Source organism: Rhinopithecus bieti, unplaced genomic scaffold, assembly GCF_001698545.2.
Source record: "Rhinopithecus bieti isolate Rb0 unplaced genomic scaffold, ASM169854v2 scaffold_947, whole genome shotgun sequence".
Taxonomy (NCBI): Eukaryota; Metazoa; Chordata; class Mammalia; order Primates; family Cercopithecidae; genus Rhinopithecus; species Rhinopithecus bieti.
The window spans coordinates 5824601-5849523 of record NW_016803664.1 but is presented as its reverse complement, the minus strand read 5'-3'; the positions used below and the strand labels follow the sequence as shown (position 1 = coordinate 5849523).

At 47.9% G+C, this 24923-nt stretch overlaps 1 protein-coding gene and 1 pseudogene across 1 annotated transcript in view; one reads left to right on the top strand and one right to left on the bottom strand.

Annotated features, from left to right (window-relative positions):
• Positions 1-13356: 13356 nt before the first annotated feature.
• On the bottom strand, positions 13357-14423 carry LOC108544675 (60S ribosomal protein L29-like; annotated as a pseudogene).
• A 1917-nt stretch (positions 14424-16340) lies between these two features.
• CCDC63 (coiled-coil domain containing 63) overlaps positions 16341-24923 on the top strand; it is a 56738-nt gene continuing 48155 nt past the window's right edge. The window contains 4 exon segments of the mRNA XM_017847438.1: positions 16341-16546; positions 18708-18905; positions 23088-23384; positions 24614-24710. Of these exon segments, the coding sequence (XP_017702927.1) occupies positions 24702-24710 (9 nt within the window). The 5' untranslated portion in view covers positions 16341-16546; positions 18708-18905; positions 23088-23384; positions 24614-24701.

Here is a 24923-nt window from a genome sequence, read left to right as displayed (position 1 = left end):
TTTTTGAGACAGAGTCTTGCTCTGTTGCCCAGGCTGGAGTGCGATGGTGCAATCTCGGCTCACTGCAACCTCCGTCCCCCAGGTTCAAGTGATTCTCCTGCCTCAGCCTCCCAAGTAGCTGGGACTACAGGCACCCACCATGCCCGGCTAATTTTTGTGTTTTGTTTTGTTTTGTTTTGTTTGTTTTTTGAGACGGAGCCTCGCTCTGTTGCCCAGGCTAGAGTGCAGTGGTGCAGTTTCTGGTCACTGCAACCTCCTCCTCCCTGGTTCAAGTAATTCTCCTGCCTCAGCCTCCCAAGTAGCTGGGATTACAGGCATGCACCACCATGCCTGGCTAATTTGTTGTATTTTTAGTAGAGATTGGGTTTCACCATGTTGTCCAGACTGGCCTCGAATTTCTGATGTCAAGCGATTCACCCACCTTGGCCTCCCAAAGTGCTGGGATTAAAGGTGTGAGCCACCGTGCCTGGCCAATTTTTGTATTTTTAGTAGAGATGGGGTTTCATTATGTTGGCCAGGCTGGTCTCGAACTCCTGACTTCAAGTGATCAACCTGCCTTGGCCTTTCAAAGTGCTGGGATTACAGGCATGAGCCACCATGCCCAGCCCGAACAGAATAATTTCAGAACATGCTGGCAGCTCTCAAGTTTTTTAGTTTGATAACTATTGACTTGACCAGCTTTTATTTTCTGGGACATTAAATTGTATGGAATTTTAAAAGGGCACAGATTCTGGGCAGGGTGGGTGGTTGGGGGGAGGGGGCCGAGGTCTGAGGCCATGGGTGTTTAACTACAGCCCTTCCTCAGGTGGCCTTTGTGTTCAAGCCACCGATGCTCCCAGAAGGTGAAAAATGCACCATCCACAAACTCCCTGCTGTTATTAATCAGCGAACGTGTCAGGGGCAGGTGCGCATGAGTGAATTTTGGGGTCACGGAGGGTAATTGGGTCTGGCCGGGCTGAAGCAGGTGACCCGACTGTCCGCCTGATCTTGAGCTATTGGATAAGGAGATTAATCTAATTCTGTCTGAGGAGAGAATGGCTTATCGAGAAAGCCTGGGACCCAGAAAATGAAAGTTGGACTTAAACCTCAGGCTAAATTCCCAGCCCCGGGGCCAGCGTGACCTGAGGCGTGTTCCCTGGGGGTCTTTTGGCAAGGCTGTCATTGTGCTTGAGCCCCTGGGATGTGAGGAAAGAAAACACAGAGCTCAGAGGGGCCTGGGAGGAATGGAAATGGGAAATTGAGGTAGGAGCTGGGGTGAAGTGGGGAGTCCATGCCTTCCTCGAGGGGTTAAGACCCAGTGCTAGCTGATAGTCACTGCCTAGAGCCAGACAGTTGAGGTTCAGATCCTGGCTCTGCCCTTTACTCATCGTGTGACATTGGACAAGTCACTTCCCCTCCTTGTGCCTCAGTTTTCTCATCTGTAAAACTGGACAATAGCAGAACCCATCTTGGCTGGGTGCAGTGGCTCACACCTGTAATCCCAGCACTTTAGGAGGCTGAGGTGGGCAGATCACCTGAGGTCAGAAGGTCAAGACTAGCCTGGCCAACATGGTGAAACCCTGTCTCTACTTAAAATACAAAAAAAATTAGCTGCGCATGGTGGTGTACACCTGTAATCCCAGCTACTTGGATGGCTGGGGCAGGAAAATCGTTTGAACCCAGGAGGCAGAGGTTGCAGTCAGCCAAGATCACGCCATTGCACTCCAGCCTGGGTGACAGAGTGACTCCCACTCAAAATCAAACAAACAAACAAAATAAAACCCATCTCATAGAGTTGTTCTGAGGGCTGAGTAGGTGAAAGTTTTGCAAACGCTTAGAACAGTGCGTGGTGCAGAGTAAAAAGTATTATATGACTGGTGGGGTGGCTCGCACCTGTAATCCCAGCACTTTGGGAGGCCGAGGTGGGAGGATCACTTGAGCTCAGGAGTTCAGGACCAGCCTGGTAACCTAGGGAGACCCTGTCTCTACTTAAAAAAAAAAAAAGCCGAGCATGGTGGCACATGCCTGTGGTCCAAGCTACTTGGGAGGCTGAGGTGGGAAGATAACCTGAGCTTGGAAGTTCAAGGCTGCAGTGAGCTGTGATTACACAACCACATGCCAGCCTGGGTGACAGAGTGAGACCCTGTTTCAAAGAAAAAAAGGCATTACATATAACATTTGCTAAATAAATTAGATAAATAAGAATGTAACCTTTTTGTTGCCAGATGTTCTAATCTTTCGAAGAAAGTAAATCTGGAAATCCAAATTTTCATAATTCTATTAATGCCAAACACTCAGGCAGTTCCAAAACACTTTAAGATGTTAAATGTTAACAAAACTTTATGACATAGATACCGTTATTACTCCCATTCTACAGATGGGGAAACTGAGGTTCAAAGATGTTACATAACGCGTGCTGGGCCGGGTGTAGTGGCTCACATCTGTAATCCCAGCACTTTGGGAGGCTGAGGCAAGGGGATCACTTGAAGTCAGGAGTTCAAGACCAGCCTGGCCAACGTGGTGAAACCTCATCTCTACTAAAAATACAAAATTAGCCAGGTGTCGTGGTGCATGTCTGTAATCCCAGTTCCTCGGGAGGCTGAGGCAGGAGAATCACTTGAACTTGGGAGGTGGAGGTTGTACTGAGCCGAGATCACACCTCTGCACTCCAGCCTGGTTGACAAGACTGAACAAGTGAAAAAACAAATGTGCTAAAATTATACTAGTTATTGGTAACTTGGATATAGGGTGACCAGCCGTTCTGATTTTCCTGGGACTGTCCCCAGCTTTTGCACTGTAAGATCCACGTCCCAGGAAACCCTTCAGTCCAGGAAAACCAAGACTGTTCATCAGCCTAGACTGAGAGCTGGTCAGTGTGGCTCCTGCCCTTCACTACTGTGCTCCGTTTTCTCTGGCATGAATGCGTTGGAGTTTTAAATGTTGGTCCCTGTGAGCCAAACAAACAAGTTGCAATTCTTGAAAGGCTGCTGCTTCATGACATTAGATTTCCCACTTGTTATAGAGATGGGCCTCAGTTTCCTCACCTGTAAAGGGGGAAAATTATAATCTAGACCTCATAGGGTTGCTGTGAGCATTAAATGAGTTCATAGATGTGGAGCATTTAAAAACTGTGCCTGGCACAAAGAAAGTGCTTTGCAAATGTTTGTGTTCATGTTGTTGTTGTTGTTTGTTTGTTTCTTTTTTTTTTTTTTTGAGACAAAGTCTCATTCTGTTTCCTAGGCTGGAGTGCAGTGGCATGATCTTGGCTCATTGCAACCTCCACCTCCGAAGTTCAAGCAATTCTCCTGCCTCAGCTTCCCAAGTAGCTGGGAAGTAGCTGGGACTACAGTCGCACGCCACCAAGCCCAGCTAATTTTTGTATTTTTAGTACCGATGGGGTTTTGCCATGTTGGCCAGGTTGGCTTTGAACTCCTGACCTCACGTGATCTGCCTCAGCCTCCCAAAGTGCCGAGATTACATGTGTGAGCCACTGTGCCTAGCCTATGATTGTTGATAAATATATTCTCAAGATTCTTTCAGACTTCCTGAATCAAAATCTCCAGCCATGTCTCTGTGACTGGCCCCCAATAAAAAGCCTGGACACCAAGGCGTGGGTGAGTCTTCCCGGTTGGCAGTGCCTCTGACGTGTTGGTGTACATCATTGCTAGGAGAATTAAGTGACGTTTGTAAGACTCCACTGGGAAAGGACAACTGGAAGCTCGTGTCTGCTTTCTGCACCTTTCGTCCTTACTGATTTTGATCTGTACCCTCTCACTGTAGTAAACCATAACCATGAGTATGACAGCTTTTCTAAGTTCTGGGAGTCCTTCTGTGGAATCATTGAACCTGAGGTTGGTCTTGGGTGGCCATCTTGGAGCATATCTATTACAAAAGGAGGGAAAGTGGGAGATTTGCCCCTCATAGTCTTCTCCTTTTTGGGCAGAGACTCCCTGCAGAGATCTCTGTATGCCTCATTTGCCTGAAAGGATATGCCCACCCCTTGACTAATATGTTGGATATGGTTTAGCTCAAAATAATCCATCCCTGGGACTAAGGAAGAAGTGTAATTGCAAGTGGGCAGGCAACTAAAAGTGACTTCTGTGCTGATGGAGTGGGCGCCATCATTACCCTCACTGTGCAGATGAGGAAACTGAGGCCCAGAGAGGTAAAGTGTCTTGCCCAAGATCTCACTGCTGGCTAGTGGCAGCCCAGGTCTTCCTGACTCCAGATCCTATGTCTGGATGCTGTGAGGTACCACTGCACCCAGCTTAGTGCCCTACAAACAGCAGACCCTATGGAAATGAGTTAGGAAACCAAAGATGCACGGCAGAGGGCCCAAGAAGAGGAAAGCGGCACCTGTTTCCTCCGAGCTATGCTGGCAGGGCATGGAAACATCTCTTTTTATTTATCAAGAGAAACAGCTTGATGTCTCATTTTTTAAAAAACAAAATGAGGAATAATGATCGTTTTTAATGTTGTCTGTGATTTGAGCTGGTTGCCCAAGAAATGTGGGAAATTTTCTTAGGGTGAAAATTGCTCTCTTATCCTTCCGAGCTCCTTCCGTTTTCCCCGAGCCAGTCTAGCAGAATCAGGAGATGAAAAGGGTTTTTTTGCTTTGTTTTTGTGTTTGTTCAGATGGAGTCTCACTCTTTTGCCCAGGCTAGAGTGCAGTGGTTCAATCTCAGCTCACTGCAACCCCCACCTTCTAGGTTCAAGCAGTTCTCCTGCCTCAGCCTCCCAAGTAGTTGGGATTACAGGTGCCTGCCACCATGCCCAGCTAATTTTTTTTTTTTTTTTTTAGTAGAGATTGGGTTTCATCATGTTGGCCAGGCTGGTCTCGAATTCCTGACCTCAGGTGATCCGCCCGCCTCAGCTCCCAGAGTGCTGGGATTACAGGTGTGAGCCACTGACTGCATCCAGCCAAAAGGGGGTTAAATTTATCAGCATAATGTGCTAACCAAGATTCTGATTTTTGGATGGTCCAGGAGAGTGGGCAGTGAAGACTTAGCCTGAGTTATTCTCAGTTGCCTCATCTGTAAAATGGGGATAATGTGGGTACCTACCCTGTGGGGTTGTTATAAGAATGTTGGCCAGGCGCGGTGGCTCACACCTGTAATCCCAGCATTTTGGGAGGCTGAGATGGGTGGATCATTTGAGGTCAGGAGTTCAAAACCACCCTGGCCAACATGGTGAAACCCCATTTCTAATAAAAGTACAAAAATTAGCTGGGAATGGTAGTGGGTACCTGTAATCCCAGCTACTTGGGAGGCTGAGGTAGAAGAATTGCTTGAGCCTGGGAGCTGGAGGTTGCAGTGAGCCGAGAGTGCACCATTGTACTCCAGCCTGGGTGACAGAGTGAGACACCGTCTCAAGAAAAAAAAAAAAAGAATGTTAAGTGAGTTACTGTATGAAAGGTGCTTAGAACAGTGCCTGGTACATAGTAAGTGTTCAACCACTGTTACTACTACTGCTGATATTATTATTGCCATTGCTATTATCATGGAAGAGAGAGATTTTGATTTTCTATGGAGGGGGCAGGAAGCTTTAGGGGGGTGAGTGATGATCGGGGCCTAAAGAGAAAGATATTCAAGGGAGAAATTCCCTGTCATGGGGAAGATTGTAGAACTTTGTTAGTCAACTACATTAGCAGTTATATAGGTTGCTAAATCTAAAACCTGAAAAAGAGTGGGTTGGGTGTGGTGGCTCACGCCTGTAATCCCAGCACTCTGGGAGGCCGAGGTGGGTGGATCACCTGAAGTCAGGAGTTCGAGACCAACCTGGTCAACATGGTGCAACCCTGTCTCTACTAAAAATACAAAAATTAGCCAGGCATGGTGGCACATGCCTGTAGTCTGTAATCCCAGCTACCCAGAGGCTGAGGCAGGAGAATTCCTTGAACCCAGGAGGTGGAGGTTGCAATGAGCCAAGATTGCTCCATTGGACTCTAGCCTGGGTGACAGAGTGAGACTCCATCTCAAAAAAAAAAAAAAAAAAAAAAAAAGTTAATGCTCTATTTTTCTCTCAGATAAAAGAAGTCTGGAAGAGGTAGGAGTCTAGGACTGTTGGCTACCCAAAGTTATCAGGAAGCCACAATCCTTCTGTCCCTACGCTTATCATGGTTAAAAGATAACTGCTGGAGCTCCAGCCATTGTATCTACGTTTTAGGCAGGAAGGGAGATAATGGTAAAAGAAGGAAAGAGAGCGCATGCCAGCTCAGTCAGCCTGTGTTTTAGGAGATTTCTTGGAAGTGTCATGCTTAGGTCACATTCTCCCAGAAGACTCTGAACCAAAGATCCAGTTGCAAGTGATAAATTTGGGAAATACTCTCAGGAGAAACTGGTCAGGGAGTGAGGGAAGCAGAATGAGGAAAAGGAACACGCTGAGCAAGGGTGCAACTTCAGGGCAGCCTCAGCTGGATCCTTGGGGAGCCTGGGAGTGTAAATTACATCTCAGAGTTTGTCCTGCCTCAAAGGAAAGGAACTGGGCTCCTGCATTCCAACCCAGCCGTGGGCCTGTCCAGAAGAGATTGGGAGGGAGGAAATCTCCAGGAACTTCTGACTTTCCATACAGCAGAGGTGGCACCATTGCCCAAATATATGTTAGAAGCATAGAAAGGCTGCAGATGCTGGTGAATGTTTGTGGAGTTAGTAAAGGGCAGGCATCTGCTCAGAGCGTCAGCAGAGCTCCTTCTACCCCATCCACCGTAGTTGCTGGGCCAGATCTTAGTCACACGGCTGTCCATTTCTGTAAAGGAGACTGGGAAATGCAGTTTTTATTTTTTACTTATGTTTATTTTTTGTTTTTTGAAATGGAGTCTTGCTCTGTCACCCAGGCTGGAGTGCAGTGGCACGATCTCGGCTCACTGCAACCTCCGCCTCCCAGGTTCAAGCGATTCTCCTGCCTCAGCTTCCCAAGTAGCTGAGATTACACCACCATGCCTGGCTAATTTTTGTATTTTTAGTAGAGATGGGGTTTCACCATGTTGGCCAGGCTGGTCTTGAACTCCTGACCTTAAGTGATCTACCCATCTCGGCCTCCCAGAGTGCTGGGATTACAGGCATGAGCCACCATGCCCGACTGAGATGTGGTTTTCAAAGTTGGGCATGTGCCATTCCCAGTAAAAGTAAGAAAAGGGAGGAAGAGAGAGTAGACATTGAGGAGGCAAACGGTCACACTGAAGCTTTTTCCCTTGAGGAGGAGGCCAGACAGACATGGCCTTTGCTCAGAGCCGCTGAGCAGCACACGGGGTACGTATACTGCTTGGGGCACCAGGTCTCTGCTGCCGCCTCCAGATGGGCAGCCATTTGTTCTCCCGTGCCTTGCAGGGTCACAGCATGGCCTGCAATCTTCTCTCTTCCTCTCACTTGAGCTCTGTGAGCTCTACCTGTTCATAGCCTCAGCTGGGGAAAGTGGGACCATGACAGGGAGAGGAAGGTGGCATATAGGGGGAGGGAGAGAGCTCAGTTCTTTACTTTTCAAAAGATGAAACAAGGCTGAGGCAGGAGGATCACTTGAGCCTAGGAGGTTGAGGCTGTGCTGTGATTGCACCACTGCACTCCAGCCTGGGTGACAGATTGAGACCCTGTCTTGAAAAAAAAAAAAAAAGAAAGAAAAAGAAAACGATGAGACCAAGTGCAGTGGCTCCCACCTGTGATCCCAGCACTTTGGAAGGCGGAGGCGGGTGGATCACCTGAGGTCAGGAGTTCGAGACCAGCCTGACCAACATGGTGAAACCGTGACTTTACTAAAAATACAAAAATTAGCTGGGTGTGGTGGCGTGCTCCTGTAGTCCCAGCTACTCAGGAGGCTGAGGCAGGAGAATTGCTTGAACCCAGGAGTGCGAGGTTGCAGTGGGCCGAGCATTTGCTGCCACTGCTACTTCAGCCTGGGCAACAGAGCTGAGACTCACAGTCTCAAAAAAAAAAAGAAAAAAAAAAAAAAAAAATTAAAAAATTTAAAAATTAAAATAAAATATAAAATGAAAGCATTTGGCACAACTCCTGGTGCCAAATTGAAATTATTGCTGGCTTCACTCCCGGGCTGGTTCCCATCACTCTGCTGAAGGCACAGTCTCTGCAGCATTGAACCCAAGAAGGTCACTTGCTTGTCACATGGGAAGGTGAGGAGTGGCTGTGATGGTCAGGGCCCTGAAGAAAACTGAATCCAACCCAGATAGTTCAAGAGACTTTAAAGAAGGACTTCTCTTAGAGTGTGGGCAGGATTAAGGGAACAGAGAAGGGAGGTTGAGGCCCTGAGAGAACAGCAAGAAAAGGAAGCCATTGCCACACTAAAGGTAGGATGAGGCAGGAAAAGGAACTGGTATGATAGACACCCAGTGAGGGCTGGAGCTGGGGAGGGGGGAAAATCGACAGAAGCTGTAGCTGCACAGGGATGTAGCGACTAGCAGGGACAGGATGTCAAAGCTCGCGAGAACTTTGAAAGAAACGTCTCACATCTCTCTCACCCTGCCTGGCTGGTCTCCTGCTGGTCTGTCTCATTGGCCACATTCAACCAGAAGACAGAAGGCAAGGGAGCCCTTGAGTGATGTGGATCACACTGTCCACTTCTTGAGACACACAGCAGGAAGAGAAGAGTGGCGAAGGAATTGGAGGGAAGATGAACTAGACGAGGTAAAACAATATGTACATACCATGCATGTGCTTAATAGATGTAGGTATTTTATTTTATTTTATTTTGTATTAAACATTTTTTAATAGAGATGGGGTCTCACTATGTTGCCCAGGATGGTCTCAAACTCCTGGGCTCAAGCTATCCTCCCACCTTGACCTCCCAGAGTGCTAGGATTATAGGTGTGAGCCACTGCACCAGGCCAGGTGTGGTTATTTTTATATTTTTCGATGCTCTAGCATGTCCCATGAGTAGAGAAGCCATAATTTGCTTTAAAAATCTTCCTCTTGGCCGGGCGCGGTGGCTCAAGCCTGTAATCCCAGCACTTTGGGAGACTGAGGCGGGCAGATCACGAGTTCAGGAGATTGAGACCATCCTGGCTAACACGGTGAAACCCCGTCTCTACTAAAAATACAAAAAATTAGCTGAGCGTAGTGGCGGGCACCTGTAATCCCAGCTACTTGGGAGGCTGACAGGAGAATGGCGTGAACCTGTGAGGCGGAAGTTGCAATGAGCTGAGATCGCACCACTGCACTCCAGCCTGGGTGAAAGAGCGAGACTCTATCGTAAAAAGAAAAAAAAAAATCCTCCTTTTGTTCATCTGTCTAGGAAACTTTTCTTTTCTTTTCTTTTCTTTTTTTTGAGGTGGAGTCTCGCTTTGTCGCCCGGGCTGGAGTGCAGTGGCTGGATCTCAGCTCACTGCAAGCTCCGCCTCCCGGATTTACGCCATTCTCCTGCCTCAGCCTCCCGAGTAGCTGGGACTACAGGCGCCCGCCACCTCGCCCGGCTAGTTTTTTTTTTTGTATTTTAGTAGAGACGAGGTTTTACCGTGTTAGCCAGGATGGTCTCGATCTCCTGACCTCGTGATCCGCTCGTCTCGGCCTCCCAAAGTGCTGGGATTACAGGCTTGAGCCACCGCGCCCGGCCTAGAAAACTTTTGTATTGGAGTACAATACACACGTGTAAAAGGTCCATATCAGAAGTGTACGGCGGGATGAATTTTCACAAATGAAATTGACCGTGTAACAAGATCAAGAAACAAAACATCTGCAGCCTGGAAGCCTCTTGATTTCCCCTCCGCTTATTCCTTCTCCATCCTCCTGTACCAGATAACCGCTATTCTGACTTCTAAAGGCAAAGTTAGTTTCCCCTAATTTCATGCTTTAAATGAATGGCATTTTTCAGTATGAGCTATTTTGGGCTTGGCTTTTCATTCTAAGTGTTTATTTTGTTGATTTTACTTATTTCCACTTGCCTATGTAGAGATGATTTTACAGTCGGCATCTTTGTATATATGGATTTTTTTTTTTTTTTTTTGCCTTTGGCTTATTTTCTTTTCTTTTAAAAGTGCTGTGCTGTTAATGTAACTTGAAAAACACCTCAGCACGCTAAACATACAAAATATAGAAGATTCTCCCTCTCCGTGGTTCAAGTGATTCCCCTGCCTCAGCCTCCCGAATAGCTGGGATTACAGGTACCTGCCACCACGCCCAACTAATTTTGCATTTTTAGTAGAGACAGGGTTTGCCATGTTGGCCAGGTTGGTTTCGAACTCCTGACCTCAGGTGATCTGCCCACCTCGACCTCCCAAAGTGCTGGGATTATAGGCATGAGCCACCGCACCCTGCCTGATTCTTGAACTTTCATTGATGGCTTTTTGAACTTTCATTGATGGCTCTTTGCTTTGCTGACAAGGAAGAGGTCTGCAGTTTGTTTGTTTGTTTATTTATTTATTTATTTATTTATTTATTTATTTTATTTTTATTTTTTGAGACGGAGTCTCGCTCTGTCGCCCAGGCTGGAGTGCAGTGGCGCGATCTCGGCTCACTGCAAGCTCCGCCTCCCGGACTCCCGCCATTCTCCTGCCTCAGCCTCCCGAGTAGCTGGGACTACAGGCGGCCGCCTTCTCGCCCGGCTAGTTTTTTGTATTTTTTTTTAGTAGAGACGGGGTTTCACCGTGTAGACCAGGATGGTCTCGATCTCCTGACCTCGTGATCCACCCGTCTCGGCCTCCCAAAGTGCTGGGATTACAGGCTTGAGCCACCGCGCCCGGCCTGCAGTTTGTTTAAAAGAGAACTTGTTCCAGGTGCAGTGGCTCATGTCTCCGGGTGTGGTGTAGTTCCAGCTCCTCGGGAGACTGAGGTGGGAGGATCACTTGAGGCTGGGAAGTCAAGGCTGCAGTAAGCTATGATTGCACCACTGAACTCTAGTCTGGGCGACAAAGGGAGACCCTGTCTCAAAAAGAAAAAAAAGGCCGGGCGTCGTGGCTCACGCCTGTAATCCCAGAACTTTAGGAGGCTGAGGCGGGTGGATCACCTGAGGTCAGGAGTTCGAGGCCAGCCTGGCCAACATGGCGAAGCCCTGTCTCTACTAAAAATGCAACAATTAGCCAGACGTGGTGGTGGGTACCTGTAATCCCAGCAACTCGAGAGGCTGAGGTAGGAGAATTGCATGAACCCAGGAGGCAGAGGTTGTAGTGAGTCGAGACTGCACCATTGCACTCCAGCCTGGGCAACAAGAGCGAAACTCTGTCTCAAAATAAAACAAACAAACAAACAACAACAAAAAAACCCCAAACACTTCTCATGCCAGCTGATCCCACTTTGTCCACAGCTAAGAATGGCAGCAGAATGCTATATCACTCTATACAGAAACAAGACAACCTGAAGCTAAATAGATGCTTACCACAGAGTCAACAGGTCCAGTCTCACAGTGAACACCCTGAGCTACCACTCCGTTGAAAGCCATCTTCCCCCATGGCCTCATTGCCAAGTGAGGAGCATCAAGAGTTTGTCTTGGTTGTTTTGTTCTTTTTTTTACAAACTATGAATATGTACAGTTGATAACAGGATTTCTAGCCAATAACCGTATAGTTAACATCGTCTTAGAATTTTAAAAAATGCCAGAAACGTCTTTAAATGCCTTGTCATACCATCAAAGAGCACAGAGAGAGGAGAACACAAGAGTGCCTTTGAATTTTAAACATCTTTGACTTGGCCAGGCATGGTGGCTGATGCCTGTACTCCCAGGAGTTTGGGAGGCCAAGGCAAGTGGATCATGTGAGGTCAGAAGTTTGAGACCAGCCTGGCCAACATGGCAAAAACCCATCTGTACTAAAAAATGCAAAATTATCTGGGTGTGGTGGTGCACAACTGTAGTCCCAGCTACTCGGGAGGCTAAGGCAGGAGAATCGCTTTAATCTGGGAGGTGGAGGTTGCAGTGAGCTGAGATAGTGCCACTGCACTCCAGCCTCAGTGACAGAGGGAGACTCTGTCTCAAAACAAAAACAAAAACAAAATCCCCAACTTTGACTTATTTTCTTAGGCTGAATCTCCACATTTAGGTTTCCTGGGTTGAAGAATATAAACGTTTTTGTAATTCTTGCTGTGTGAGGCCAAAATGTTTTCTGAAGAATGTACACCTGTATGAGAAGTCTGTCACTGAGATAATGACTGGCACTTACCTTATGGATTAGTACTGTTTTTATTTTGTTTGTTTGTTTGTTTTTTGAGATGGACTCTCACTCTGTTACCTAGGCTGGAGTGCAGTGGTGTGATCTCGGCTCACTGCAACTTCCACTGCCTGGGTTCAAGCGATTCTTCTCCCTCAGCCTCCCGAGTAGCTGGGACTACAGGCAAGCACCACCACACCCAGCTCATGTTTGTATTTTTAGGAGAGATGGGGTTTCACCATGTTGGCCAAGCTGGTCTTGAACTCCTGACCTCAGGTGATCCGCCTGCCGCAGCCTCCCAAAGTGCTGGGATTACAGTGTGAGCCACTGTGCCCAGCCTTGTTTTTATTTTGAATGTCATGGGTGGGGTAAAATGTTTCACAGTCTTTGCAGGCTTTAAAGTTCTCCATTTGGTCTTGGCGGTCTCAATAAATCAAGGCTCAGAAAGGTCTATTTCTACCACGGCAAACCAGTGGCAGATCCAGGACTCTGGCATTCTCTCCACTGCGCCATTGTGCCTCACTGTGTTACAGGAAAGGGGTCCGGATCCAGACCCCAAGAGAGGGTTCTTGGAGCTCCTGCAAAAATGAATTCAGAGTGAGTCCATAGAGTAAAGTGACAGTAAGTTTATTAAGAAAGTAAAGGGATAAAAGAATGGCTACTCCATAGACAGAGCAGCCCGAGGTCTGCTGGTTGCTCATTTTTATGGTTATTTCTTGATGATATGCTAAACAAGGGGTGGGTTATTCATGCCTCCCCTTTTTAGATCATACAGGGTAACTTCTTGACATTGCCATGGCATTTATAAACTGTCATGACTCTGGTAGGAGAGCAGCAATGAGGACGACCAGAGATCACTCGTCGCCATCTTGTATTTGGTGGATTTTGGCCGGCTGCTTTACTGCAAACTGTTTTATCAGCAAAGTCTTTATGATCTGTATCTTGTACTGTCCTCCTGTCTCATCCTGTGACTTAGAATGCCTTAACCGTTTAGGAATGCAGCCCAGTAGGTCTTAGCCTCATTTTACCCAGCCCGTACTCAAGATGGAGTTACTTTGGTTCAAATGCCTCTGACAATTGGAAGGGAGGCCAAGAAGGGTGCAGCTCTGGATCCCACTGGGGAGGAATTGGAAACTCTGGATGTCAACAATGGCCACTGTCTCTGCATCTGACAGTTCTTTTTTCTTTCCTGCCTCAGTTTGTTTGTACAAAGAGCACAGGAGGACAATAGTCCCATGGGATTGACAGCCCAGGGGCCACACCAGTCCTTCCGTCCTCACGTAGGCAGACAGAGACCTCTACTGACAAGCCTTTGTCAGGGCCTGGGTGCCTTTGGGAGCCTGAGCTGGAAGTGAAGCTGGACCCCGAGCCTTGGTTTGATCCTTGGCCTTGGCCTTTGGCCGACAGAGCCTGAGGCCCTTGGTAGTGCCAGCACGAGGCAGGAGAATCACTTGAACCCGGGAGGCAGAGGTTGCAGTGAGCAGAAATCGCAGTACTTCACTCCAGTGGGGTGATGCAGGCGGGTTGATTGAGCTTCCCAAGCTTGGAGTGGGCGATGCAGGCAGGTCGATCAAGCTTGTGGCTGATGCCCTTTGGGATCTTGGGCTTAGCCTCCTCGGACTTTGCCAGGGCCTTGATAGCCTCGGCACATGCACCCATGGCCTTGGCATTGTTGGCCTGCATCTTCTTCAGGCTCTTTTTGTTGTGCTTCTTGGCAAAGTGCATGTTCCTCAGGAACTTGGGGTCCACCTCCTAAAGAGATTCATATCTTTGCGATCAGATTTTTTTTTTTTTTGAGACAGAATCTCCCTCGTTCACCCAGGCTGGAGTGCAATGGTGCAATCTCAGCTCACTGTAACCTCTGCCACCCAGGTTCAAGCGATTCTCCTGCCTCAGCCTCCTGAGTAGCTGGGACTACAGGTGCGTGCCACCATGCCCGGCTAATTTTTTTTTTGTATTTTTAGTAGAGACAGGCTGTCACCATGTTGGCCAGGCTGGTGTCAAAGTCCTGACCTTTAGTGATCTTTCCACCTTGGCCTCCCAAAGTGCTGGGATTACAGGTGTGAGTCACCACACCCAGCCTGTGATCAGAATTTTTTGATGCCATTTCTGTGCTGTTTTGGGACTGGTTGTCTGCAGTGTGGTTCTTGGACTTGGATGCACCATAACCTGCAGCCCCTGAAGCACCTGGCTCTAGAAGGGAAAGCCTGTATCTGATAGTTCTCGGTTGCAAACAACAGAATCCTCTCCAGCTGGCTTAAGCAGACGTGGAATGCACTGAAAGCCATTAGGCCTTGGATGATCTGGCAGGCTTGGTGGCTCTGCAGTGGGAACAGAACTCACCTTCCTCCACCTGCAGGCCCATGCACTTCAGCTTACACCATGGACTCTGAGGACTGGAGACATTCGGCCAGCACCTGTCCCAAGTTCTCCCAGCGGATTTCCCCTCTCATTGGCCACCCTGAGATCTCAGGTAGGCTCAATGAGATCTTCAGACCTGTGAGATCCAGGGTCCTCCACCCAACTCTAGAATAAAAATCAGGACTTTGCTAGCAAGGAAAACATGAGGGAAGGGCTTTGTGCATGGTCTGCCTGTGCGGCCACAGCAGTGTAGACTTGGCAAAAGTAGGCTACCCTGGCCTGACTTCACACAGTCTGTTGGCTCCAACACCCAACACCTCATTAACCTATTCATCAATCCTTTGTTTCCCAGGGAATTTTGTGTCCAGATTCCATTTCCTGGGAAAGGAGCTCTGATTGGTTTAACTTGTGTGAGGTGTTCTCTTCTTGTCCAGTCCACCACAGAAGGGGGGAGGATTGGGGGACCTCGAATGCCACAGGTGTGGAGATTAGGCCACTCGGCAGGGCAGGGGAAGATGGAAGGGGCTGGAGTGGCCTCCTTCGCTGAGGAAAAACAACAACAGTTTATTTGTTACCCAGAAAACAAATGAAGTGAGACTAATGGCACTAGTGAAGTCAGAACACCCACACTTTTTTCCCCCAAAATGATTTATTATGTTATTCAGTATACATGACAGCAGAAGTGGGAATCCAGACTACTTCACACTTAGCTTGTGGATTGGTACTGTTTTTACTGAATGCCATAGGTGGGGTGAAATGCTTCACAACCTTTGCAGACTTTAAAGTTCTCAATTTGGTCCTGGCAGTCACACCAAATTGAGGCTCAGAGAGGTCTATTTGCTTTTCTCAGGGCACAAAGCAGAGCAGTTCTCTCCATTACACTACTGTGTCCTCCCTGCCTATGCCCCCTTTTCTAAGAATTTATTTTATTTTATTTTTTATTTTCTGAGATAGGGTCTTGCTCTGTTACCCAGGTTGGAGTGCAGCGACATGATCATAGCTCACTGCAGCCTCAAACTCCCAGGCTCAGGTGTTCCTCCTGTCTCAGCCTCCTGAGTAGTTAGGACTATAGGTGCATGCCACCGTTCCCAGCTAATCTTTGTATTTTTTTGCAGAGACAGAGTCTTGCCATGTTGCCCAGGCTGGTCTCGAACTCCTGGGCTAAAGCAATCAACCCACCTTGACCTCCCAAAGTGCTGGGATTACAGGCATGAGCCACTGTGCCTGGTGAGAATTATTTTCACAGTCCCTGTTGGGGGCCACCTGACCATAGTCCCCTGGACCCACGTCATTGGGCCAGGACATCAAATCTAGGCTTGGACAATTGTGTTCTCTTGGGAAGAGAGGAGGACATTGGAGCATCTCTTGGGAAGAGATGAGAAAATTAAGATGAGGACATTGATTTATTTATTTTTTTAAGCTGAGCTCTAAAATGGAAACTCATAAGAAGCAAGATGGGAGGAAGAGGGGACAGCAGAGACAATGGTCCTTAAAAAAAAAAGAGGCCAAGTTGAGAGACCAGGTGGTTCCAGAGAAGGCTGGAGGGAGGAGCTGCCTTGGTTTCTGACAGCTTACTAGTTCTGGGTTCTTGTTCCTCATGGGATCTGCCTCCAACCTTTGTGAGGTAGCCATAGTATTCATACGATGCAGCATGCTTTAGATGAAGAAACAGAAACTGCAATCCACACTGGCTTAAAAAAACAAGAAAACATTCATTTACATAATAGGAAGTGCAGAGTTCCTGTTGTTCCTAAGGTGGATTTCAGGCATGGCATGATCACCGTGCCAGCCACATTGTTCTGTAATTCTCCTTAGGCTCCTCCCTCCATCGTGTGTTAGCCTTGATCTCACACTGGCTTCCCTCATAGTTGCCAGAGGGCTGCCAGCAACATGAGGGGCAACATGCTTTCTTGTTTGCATCCATAAGGGTAGAAAAGCATCTGCCTCCAACCCAAGTTCTTCCTTTCTGTCTGATAGGCCACTGTCAGTTGCATGCCTATTCCTGGACCAGTAGCAGTTTCTGGGAGAATGCTATGCACTAATTGGCTTAAACTTAGATTCCCAGTCATCGGCAAGGAGGATGGGATGGCTGTGATTGGCTAACACTAATGGAGATCTACCTTGGAGGTGTGTGTAAAACTCAACTGCTTCTGGTTACATAGGCTTAATGGGGAAGGACTGTTACCTGAACAAATTGGGAAGAAGGAAAGGGAAACAGATGCTGAGGAGGCCAAAAAAAAAAAAAAAAAATCATTTTGAGTTAGTTCGAGTGGGTTTCTGATTTTTGTAACCACAGAGTCACTTGGACTGTCAGCTTTCTGGTCTGCATCCAAATGCCTCTGCCCGGTCCCTCTGCGGCTTGGCTCTAATTTCCTCCTGTGTTCTAGAGGCTCTGCTGTCGCCAACATTTCCCACCGCTGGCTCATTGCTTTGGCAAGCTGGCATCTCACCCTGCTCCAAGTCCCGCTGATGAAGCAGAAGGTCCCTTTAGCAGAATCGATTCTGACATGTTCTAATTAAAAAAGCCTGGTACGTCTCTGCATGGGGGCTGCTGAGAGCTGCGCCCATAAAGACACAGAGAGTAAATTCGTCAGAGGAAGGTCTATTTTTAACAAGTCCTGAACCTAATTGAACTTAATCATTTTTCAGTCGTTGACACTTGAAATGTGAGTCACTGGGCTCTGCGTGGAGCTGAGTGCTGGAGCAGCCCTTTAAATATCAGAGATGGGAGATATCAGCTTGCCGGGCTGCTCAGCTTTGGGGCTGCGGTTTCAGTCAGGTTATGGAAAAGCGTGGGGCTCTAGAGACAGAGAGCCTTGGGTTCAAATCCTGGCTGCTCCACTGACTGCAAAACAAGGTTTCTCCAAGTCTGTTTCCCCATCTGTGAAATGAGGATGGTCAAATGTATCCAAAACACTTCACATGAATCATTTGGAGGCAAGGCCTGACATGTAGCTGTTCAAAATCTATCCTCCTTACTTGACGTGACTGTTGATGCTTCCTTGCAGAAACAGTACTGTGTTTGGTTTGGACCGTGTTGCCCAAACCCTATATGTAATATACTGGCCCACTGACTTGCCTCATGGTTACAATGTGGCTGCCAGCAATATCAGGGGCAACATACTCCCTTGTGTACCATATTATCTTTCTGAAGCTAAAAATATGGTAAGTTTTTTTTTTTTTTTTTTTTACTGCAACCTTCGCCTCCTGGGTTCAATCAATTCTCCTGCCGTAGCCTCCCGAGTAGCTGAGACTATAGGCACCCACTGGGTGCGCGCTACCATGCCGGGCTAAAGTTTTGTATTTTAGTAGAAATACAAAAAAAAAAAAACCAAAAAACCAAAAAACCACACACCCACACAAAATAAAACACACGGTTTCGCTATGTTGGCCGGGCTGGTCTTGCACTCCTGACCTTAAATGATCTGCCCGCCTCAGCCTCCCAAAGTGCTAGGATTATAGGCATGAGCCAGCATACCTGGCCTTCAAAATATAAGTTCTAAAACACATCCTGTCCCAAGAATTTACGGATCAAGTGGAGACCTTAGCAGGGCTGAGCCTTAGCAGGGCTGAGGCCCCATGGGCTGTGAGTTTGAGACCCTTGAATCCACTCAGGGCGCAAGGAGTTAAAGTGGAAATCACATGGAATCAAAATTACTGTAGAAAACGCGTACTCCCAATAATTTCCCATAAATTCTGTGATTGTTTCTAGAGCTTAGCCCTAGAGGGGCTGACTTGTGTTTCAGGGCTGATGGTATGAAAAATGTGTATCTTTAAACTACTAAACTCCGTTAGGGCAGTGAGAAGCTCACTTGCCTGGATCACACTTGGGTTCCCGTGTTATCCTTACAGTGGGTGGGGGTCAGGTGAATGTTCTGAAGAAAATTCTCCCATACTGATGAAGTTATTTTTCTCATAAATGATTTCTCTTCCCCCCCAACTTTTTTTTTTTTTTTTTTTTCAGAGTAGGAAAAATTGGGCTCCTTTGAGTTAGCTGCGTGTGAAGTCTGTACCTAGTAGGGCTGCTGTGAGCATGAGTGTAGGTGTAGGCTAAGAAGACAGTGAATGGGGTGTGAGTGGGGTGAGGTTGACCAGCGATTGCATGGCGTTGGCCGAGGGAGGGGCTGAGATTGTTGATTGACTCAAGAAGTCACTTAACGTCATGAGTACTCTGGTAAGGGATCTTTGCAGAGTGTGTCGCCCCTCTCTCCCCGCAAAAGCTTCCCTCCAACCAGCTGCTCTTGTCCTCTCTTCCCGAGGACCCTGTGCCCTCCCTGTGGACTTGCAGGGGAGAACGTCTATGTCTGTGCGGGTCACAAAGGCGCCCGTTCCAGGGGTCCCAGAACGCCCGGGCGTGGGGCTGGGAGTGTGGCGCAGCGAGGCCGCGCAGCAAGCAGTCCTCCGGGCACCGTCGGACTCGCAGTTGCAGCAGCGTCGAACAGGGGGCCCGAGCCGCCACAGACAAGGAGTCCGGGCCCCGCCACTGGTAAGTTTCGCCGCCCGTCCGGCAGCGCTTGCTGCGCCACAGCTCCCCCTGCCAGGGAAAAGCAAAGAGCGGTGGCGGTCCCCAGCCCATTCCGATCTCGCTGCCCTAAGCCTGGAAAACATCAGGGTCTCCCGCAATCACGCATAAATAAATTGTAGCGTGTAAAATAACTCCAGGGCCGCGCAAGGTGGTTCACGCCTGTAATTCTAGCACTTTGGGAGGCTGAGGTGAGAGGATCGCTTGAGCCCAGGGGTTCGAGACCAGCCTGGGCAAATTCGTCTTTACAAAATATTTAAAAACTTAGCCAGGGGTGGTGGCACCACCTGTAGTCCCAGCTACTTGGGAGGCTGTGAGAGGAGATCGCTTGAGCCTGGGAGGTTGAGGCTGCAGTGAGCCGAGATTGAACCACTGCACACCAGCTTGGATGACAGAGAGAGACCCTGTCTCAAAAAAGGAAAAAAAAAAAAAAAAAGTTCAACAAATTATTTTCCTCCCATAATAATCCTTTTTTTTAAAAACAAAACAAAACAAAAAACAAAACCCATGTATGTGTTTCTATGCTCCTGTTTGGCTAGTGCCCTAAGCACATGTTTAATTCCATCACCAGGTTATTCAGCCCTGGCTCAATATGATCCCTATAGCGGCCTGTCCCAAGGTCCCTAGGGAATCCATCATGGGGCAGGCTTGTCTTTTAAAGGCAGGTTGTTAAAATTCAGAAGCAGAGGAAGTGCAGGCCTAATTAGATATTAGATAAATGAAGATGATCTCTGCCTGGAGGAAACTTCATTCAAACTGTGTTTGCCAAGAGCTTCCCATGTGCCCAGGACCGTGGATGCTGTGGTGAATAGACTGAGGCCCAAGGAGCAGGAGGCCCTTGCCTGACGTCCCCTGACCTGGGCCACTGGACTTCTCTGCACTTTTCCTTGCCCACGCTGTTCCCCAGAAGTGAACAGGTTTTAGATTCCTACCAGGAACTGCAAATTCAAATTCCTGCTGACTCTGGGCAGTTACAGAAAATGTAGAATTAGGGGGAAGGGAGGTTAGCCAATAGGGAGGAGTGAGGCCTGTGGCCAGGAGAGTGAGTGCATGACCCACATTTATGTTTTGAAACACTGTGGAACAGAACTGGAGGCAGGTTGAATTGGCCCCATGGACTGTGAGTTTGAGACCCTTGAATGAGAGGGTGGTAAGCCAGGGGTCAGGACATCCAGGAGATGCTCTGCAGGCCAAGCTATGAGGATGGGGTTTGGGGTAGGGGGATCTGTTCCCCCAGGGAACATAGGAGCCCATCCCAGAGGGCACTGACTGAAAGGGAAAGGCCTGGGTTAACATCCGGAACCTGAAGAGAAGCCAGCATCCTAGGGGAGAGTGACGATGTATGTGCGTATGAATCAGCAAAAAGGCAGGAGGTGACAGAGGCTTTGGTTCCTGGAGAATGGTGCATAACCCAGCCAATGATCTCATGGGCCAGACAGACTGGTACTTGAAAATCCTAATTCACAAATAAGCTACATTCACCCAGCATCTGTCATGAACTAGGCACATAAACTAGGCACTATGCTAACCGCTTTACCGACATTATTTTACGCTGAGATATGGGTGTGGGTATCCCCATTCTACAGATGAGGAAACTGAGGCTCAGAGAGGTCAAATCACACTATCAGTGAAAGTCAGGAATACCCAATTCAAGCTGTTAAGATGGTGCATTACAAATCCACTTAGGACCCAAAGGGCCCTGGAACATAGAACAGCTCCTGGACAATATGAAATTGGAGCTGCCCCAAATTCCAGGGTTGAAAGAGGCCCCAGAGAGAGCATCCTTTGCCCAAACCTTGTTAGGTAAATCCTCCTACAGCTTCTACCCCCACCTGGAGGTGGGGATCATTCCAGAAATGATCAAGATACAGAACCATTGTCTTATACCACTTCCCTGCTTGTGGGAATTTCCCAACATTAGACAATTCACTTGGCCCCCAAACCCTCAAAAACATCAGGGAAAATGCAGAAGTTCCTACATTACCAGCCACTATTTTCCTATCACCCATTAACCTGAGAATCATTTTCAACGTATGCATCATGTGAGTTAGGAATGCTTTAGGCTTCAATGAACAAAATACTTGGTGACTGCCTTAAACAACAATGACTCTTGTTATTTCACCTAACACGATGTCTAGAGGTAGGCAGTTCCAGGGATGGGGCAGTAGCCAACAGTGTCCATTGGGACCTACATTTTTTCCCCATCTTTCCTCTTTACTGTTTTTAGTGTGATGGTGATATTTCTCCTCATGGTCATGGGATGGTTGCCACTGCACCATCATGCATGTCTTCACAATAATTTCTAAAAGCAGAAGGAAAGGGGAACACGGACAAGCTCTCACTATTTTTTTTTTTTTTTTTTGAGACGGAGTCTTACTCTGTTGCCCAGGCTAGAGTGCAGTGGTCCAATCTTGGCTCACTGCAATCTCCATCTCCTGGACTCAAGCGATTTTCCTGCCTCAGCCTCTTGAGTAGCTGGGATTACAGGTGCCCACCACCATGCCCAGCTAATTTTTGTATTTTTAGTAGAGAAGGGGTTTCACCATGTTGGCCAGTCTGGTCTCGATCTCCTGACCCCAAGTGATCTGCCTGCCTTGGCCTCTCTAAGTGCTGGAATTACAGGCGTGAGCCATCACACCTGGCCCAAACTCTCACTTTTTGTCACAAAGGAATGGAATAGACTTCTCCTTATGTCTCATTGGCCACATCTGGGTCTCATGTCCGTCCTTAGACCAGTCATTGACAAAGGGAAGTGGGGTTACCATGATTAGCAGGAACCAATCATGAGTCATCCTCTGGGACTGGGCACATTGAGGGGGTAGAAAATCAGATTTGTGTTAGGAAAAAAGAAGTTAGGGTATTCTCTGAGGCTTGGTAGCTGCTGTAACAAATACATCCCCACATTTCATTGGCTTAACACAACAGAAGTTAATGTTGCATTTGTGTAACAGCCCAATGAGGATGTTCATGGTTGGCAGGTGACTTCCTCTACAAGTTGATCTGGGAACGTATCTTGTGGCTCTGCCTCCTATAAATGTCAGATGGGGCAAGAAAGGATGGAAAGGTCACACCCACTTCTTAAAAGTAATGGTCTGGAAGTGACAGACTTCCCCTCTGCTCACATCCCATTGGTGAGAATTCATCAGAGACCCCTGCCTGGATCCAGGAGGAGCAGGGAAGCCAAGACCTGGATGGGCAGCTAACTCAAACAACAGTGCCACATGAAGGGAAGTGACTGTTGGGGAGGCAATGAACTGGTCTCTTTTAGGCTGATCTTATCTCATCCTTGCTTTTAAGAAGCATCCAGTCTGGTTGTGGTGGCTCTCGCCTGTAATCCCAGCACCTTAGGAGGCTGAGGTGGGTAGATCACCTGAGGTCAGAAGTTCAAGACCAGCCTGACCAAAATGGTGAAACCCCATCTCTACTAAAAATACAAAATTAGTTGGACATGGTGGCGCATGCCTGTAATCCCAGCTACTTGGGAGGCTGAGGCAGGAGAATCACTTGAACCTGGGAGGCTGAGGTTGCAGTGAGCCAAGATCGTGCCATTGCACTCCAGTCTAGGCAACATGAGCAAAATTCCATCTAAAAAAAAAAAAAAAAGCAGCATCCAGTCTTTTCCAGATCTCTTTGCTAGTCACTTTCCACTACCTATACTTGAGCACAAATCATTTTCTGAATACTCCTTTCAGTCACTTCCTTCTCACCCTTTGCCTGGGCAGTTATCTCTGCCCAGAATACCCCCTCCCACCCTCCAGCTTTTCTTCTCTGCCTGGTGAACTCCTATTCATTCTTCAAAACCCAAGTTAAAAGTCATCTTTGTGGAGCCTTTTTTACTGTTTTGTCCTAGGCAGGATTTATGGCACTTCGCAGGCTGACTTACCACTGAACTCCACACAATGTCTAGCATACAGTGGGGGCTCAGTTTATGTGCTAAATAGATGTAAGTATTTCAGGTATGATAACTCATTTGGTTGCAAGCAATAGAAAATGCATCTCAGGTTGCTTTAATGGAATATACTGATTTCTGTAATTGGACATTACCCAGAGGTATGTTCAGGCTTGGCTAAATGCAGGTTCTTGGATGATGTCCTCAAGCCTCAAGATTCAGTCTGTCTTCATTTTGTCTTCTCTCTTCCATTTTAGCTTGGTTCTCAGTCTCTGCCAGATGGCTGTCAACCCCTCCTGACCTTATCCACCGAGGTTCAAGTGCAGCAGGAAACAAAGTCTCTCTCTTCATGAGTGTTCCAGCTTAAATTCCACCATTCACTCTGGTTGGACTAGCTAGTTTCATGTGCCCATCCACCCCTGAAGAAATCCCAGGCTAGAGGGCTGAGATCATGCAGACTGACCAGGATCTGGCGCTCTGATTCACCCATCCAGAGTCAGATGCTCCAATCTTGAAGATGGTAGGGTATGGTCAGCCCCCAGGAGTGCAGGAAGGTGTGGCTTCCCATGGGAATGTCAGGGTATTGTTACCAGGAGATAGAGGAACACCCCTCTCACCCTTATCAACATTCACCACCCTGCACCTTCACCCTCTGAAACAATCCATATCCTGCCATATCATCCCAGCCACTGTGTACTGAGCACTTACTATGTCCCAAGCACAGTGCTGAGTGCTGAGTGTCTTACACACTCAAATGACATGGCTTCTAGAATTTCTCCCATTTTCCAGGTAAGGAAAATGAGGCCTAGAGAACTGAAGTGACTTGCCCAAGGTTAATAAGTGGCTTTGGAGGAATTTGAAATGAGATCCGATGATTGGCACAAACAATGCTTTAAACCATTACATTGCAGGACCCTCAATGGTGGCAAAACTGGAATTTCTGCTTTTGGAACCCAGCTCCTGCAGTCTGGAATTGGCTGTGCAGCGGGTCTCACAACCTCAAAGGATGTGTGGGATTAATGCTGTCCCTTGCTCTGAATAACTATGGGCTAGATGAAGTTCAAGTGGTGACATGATAAGAATACTGACTCCTGTTCTAAGATGAGAGGGTGGGGATTCCCCGACAGCTGTAGCTGAAGTTGGGCACATTTCTGTTTAACTCCATCAGGGGACACACTGCCCTGATGCCTTTTTTTTTTTTGAGATGGAGTCTTGCTCTGTCACCCAGGCTGGAGTGTAGTGGTGCGACCTTGGCTCACTGCAATCTTTGCCTCCAGGGTTCAAGCAATTCTCCTGTCTCAGCCTCCTGAGTAACTGGGATTACAGGTGTGCATCACCACGCCCTGCTAATTTTTTTGTATTTTTTGTAGAGATAGGGTTTCACCATATTGACCAGGCTGGTCTCGAACTCCTGACCTCAAGTGACCCACCCACCTCAGCCTCCCAAAGTGCTGGGTTACAGGCATAAACCACTGTGCCCGGCCCCCTGATGCCATTTTGCCCCCTCTTTGGGTACACAGGGAGCAAGAGGGTAACTGACACACCGCAACCATCTGCCCAGCTCCTAATAATAACTGGTGAGAGAAACAAGTTCCAGGCAAACATTGCTTTAAAACCAATAAGTGCCTTTTATCACACCCAGGCAGCCATCTGGGTATCCTCCTCATGTGCCAAGGTGTGGGTGGAGGAAGGGATGGCAGGGGGAGGGAGGAGGTGCCGTTCTGTCCTGCACCCCCCAGCAGGGGTGGCTTACAAGTTCTCTTCCTTTTGCCACCATGAACAGGGCATTGCAGAGAGAGAGAGAGGCAGGCTCACTGGCTTTGAGCTGTGGGTACAGTGTCTGAGCGGAGGCAAAGTGCGGTTCCTTCAAGATGTCTGTGGTAGGTGATGCCAGCTCCCGGCTACAGAACACCTACTATGGGGTCAGGCACTGTGCCGTCCACTTTACACGTTAGTTCATCTCATCCTGACAACAGATCTGTGCTCGCCCATTTCGTAGGTGGGAGGCTAGAGGCTCAGAGACATCCAGTAATTCACCCAAGTTCCCACTAGATGGCACAGCAAGAGCTTGAACCCAGAACCCCAAAGAATAC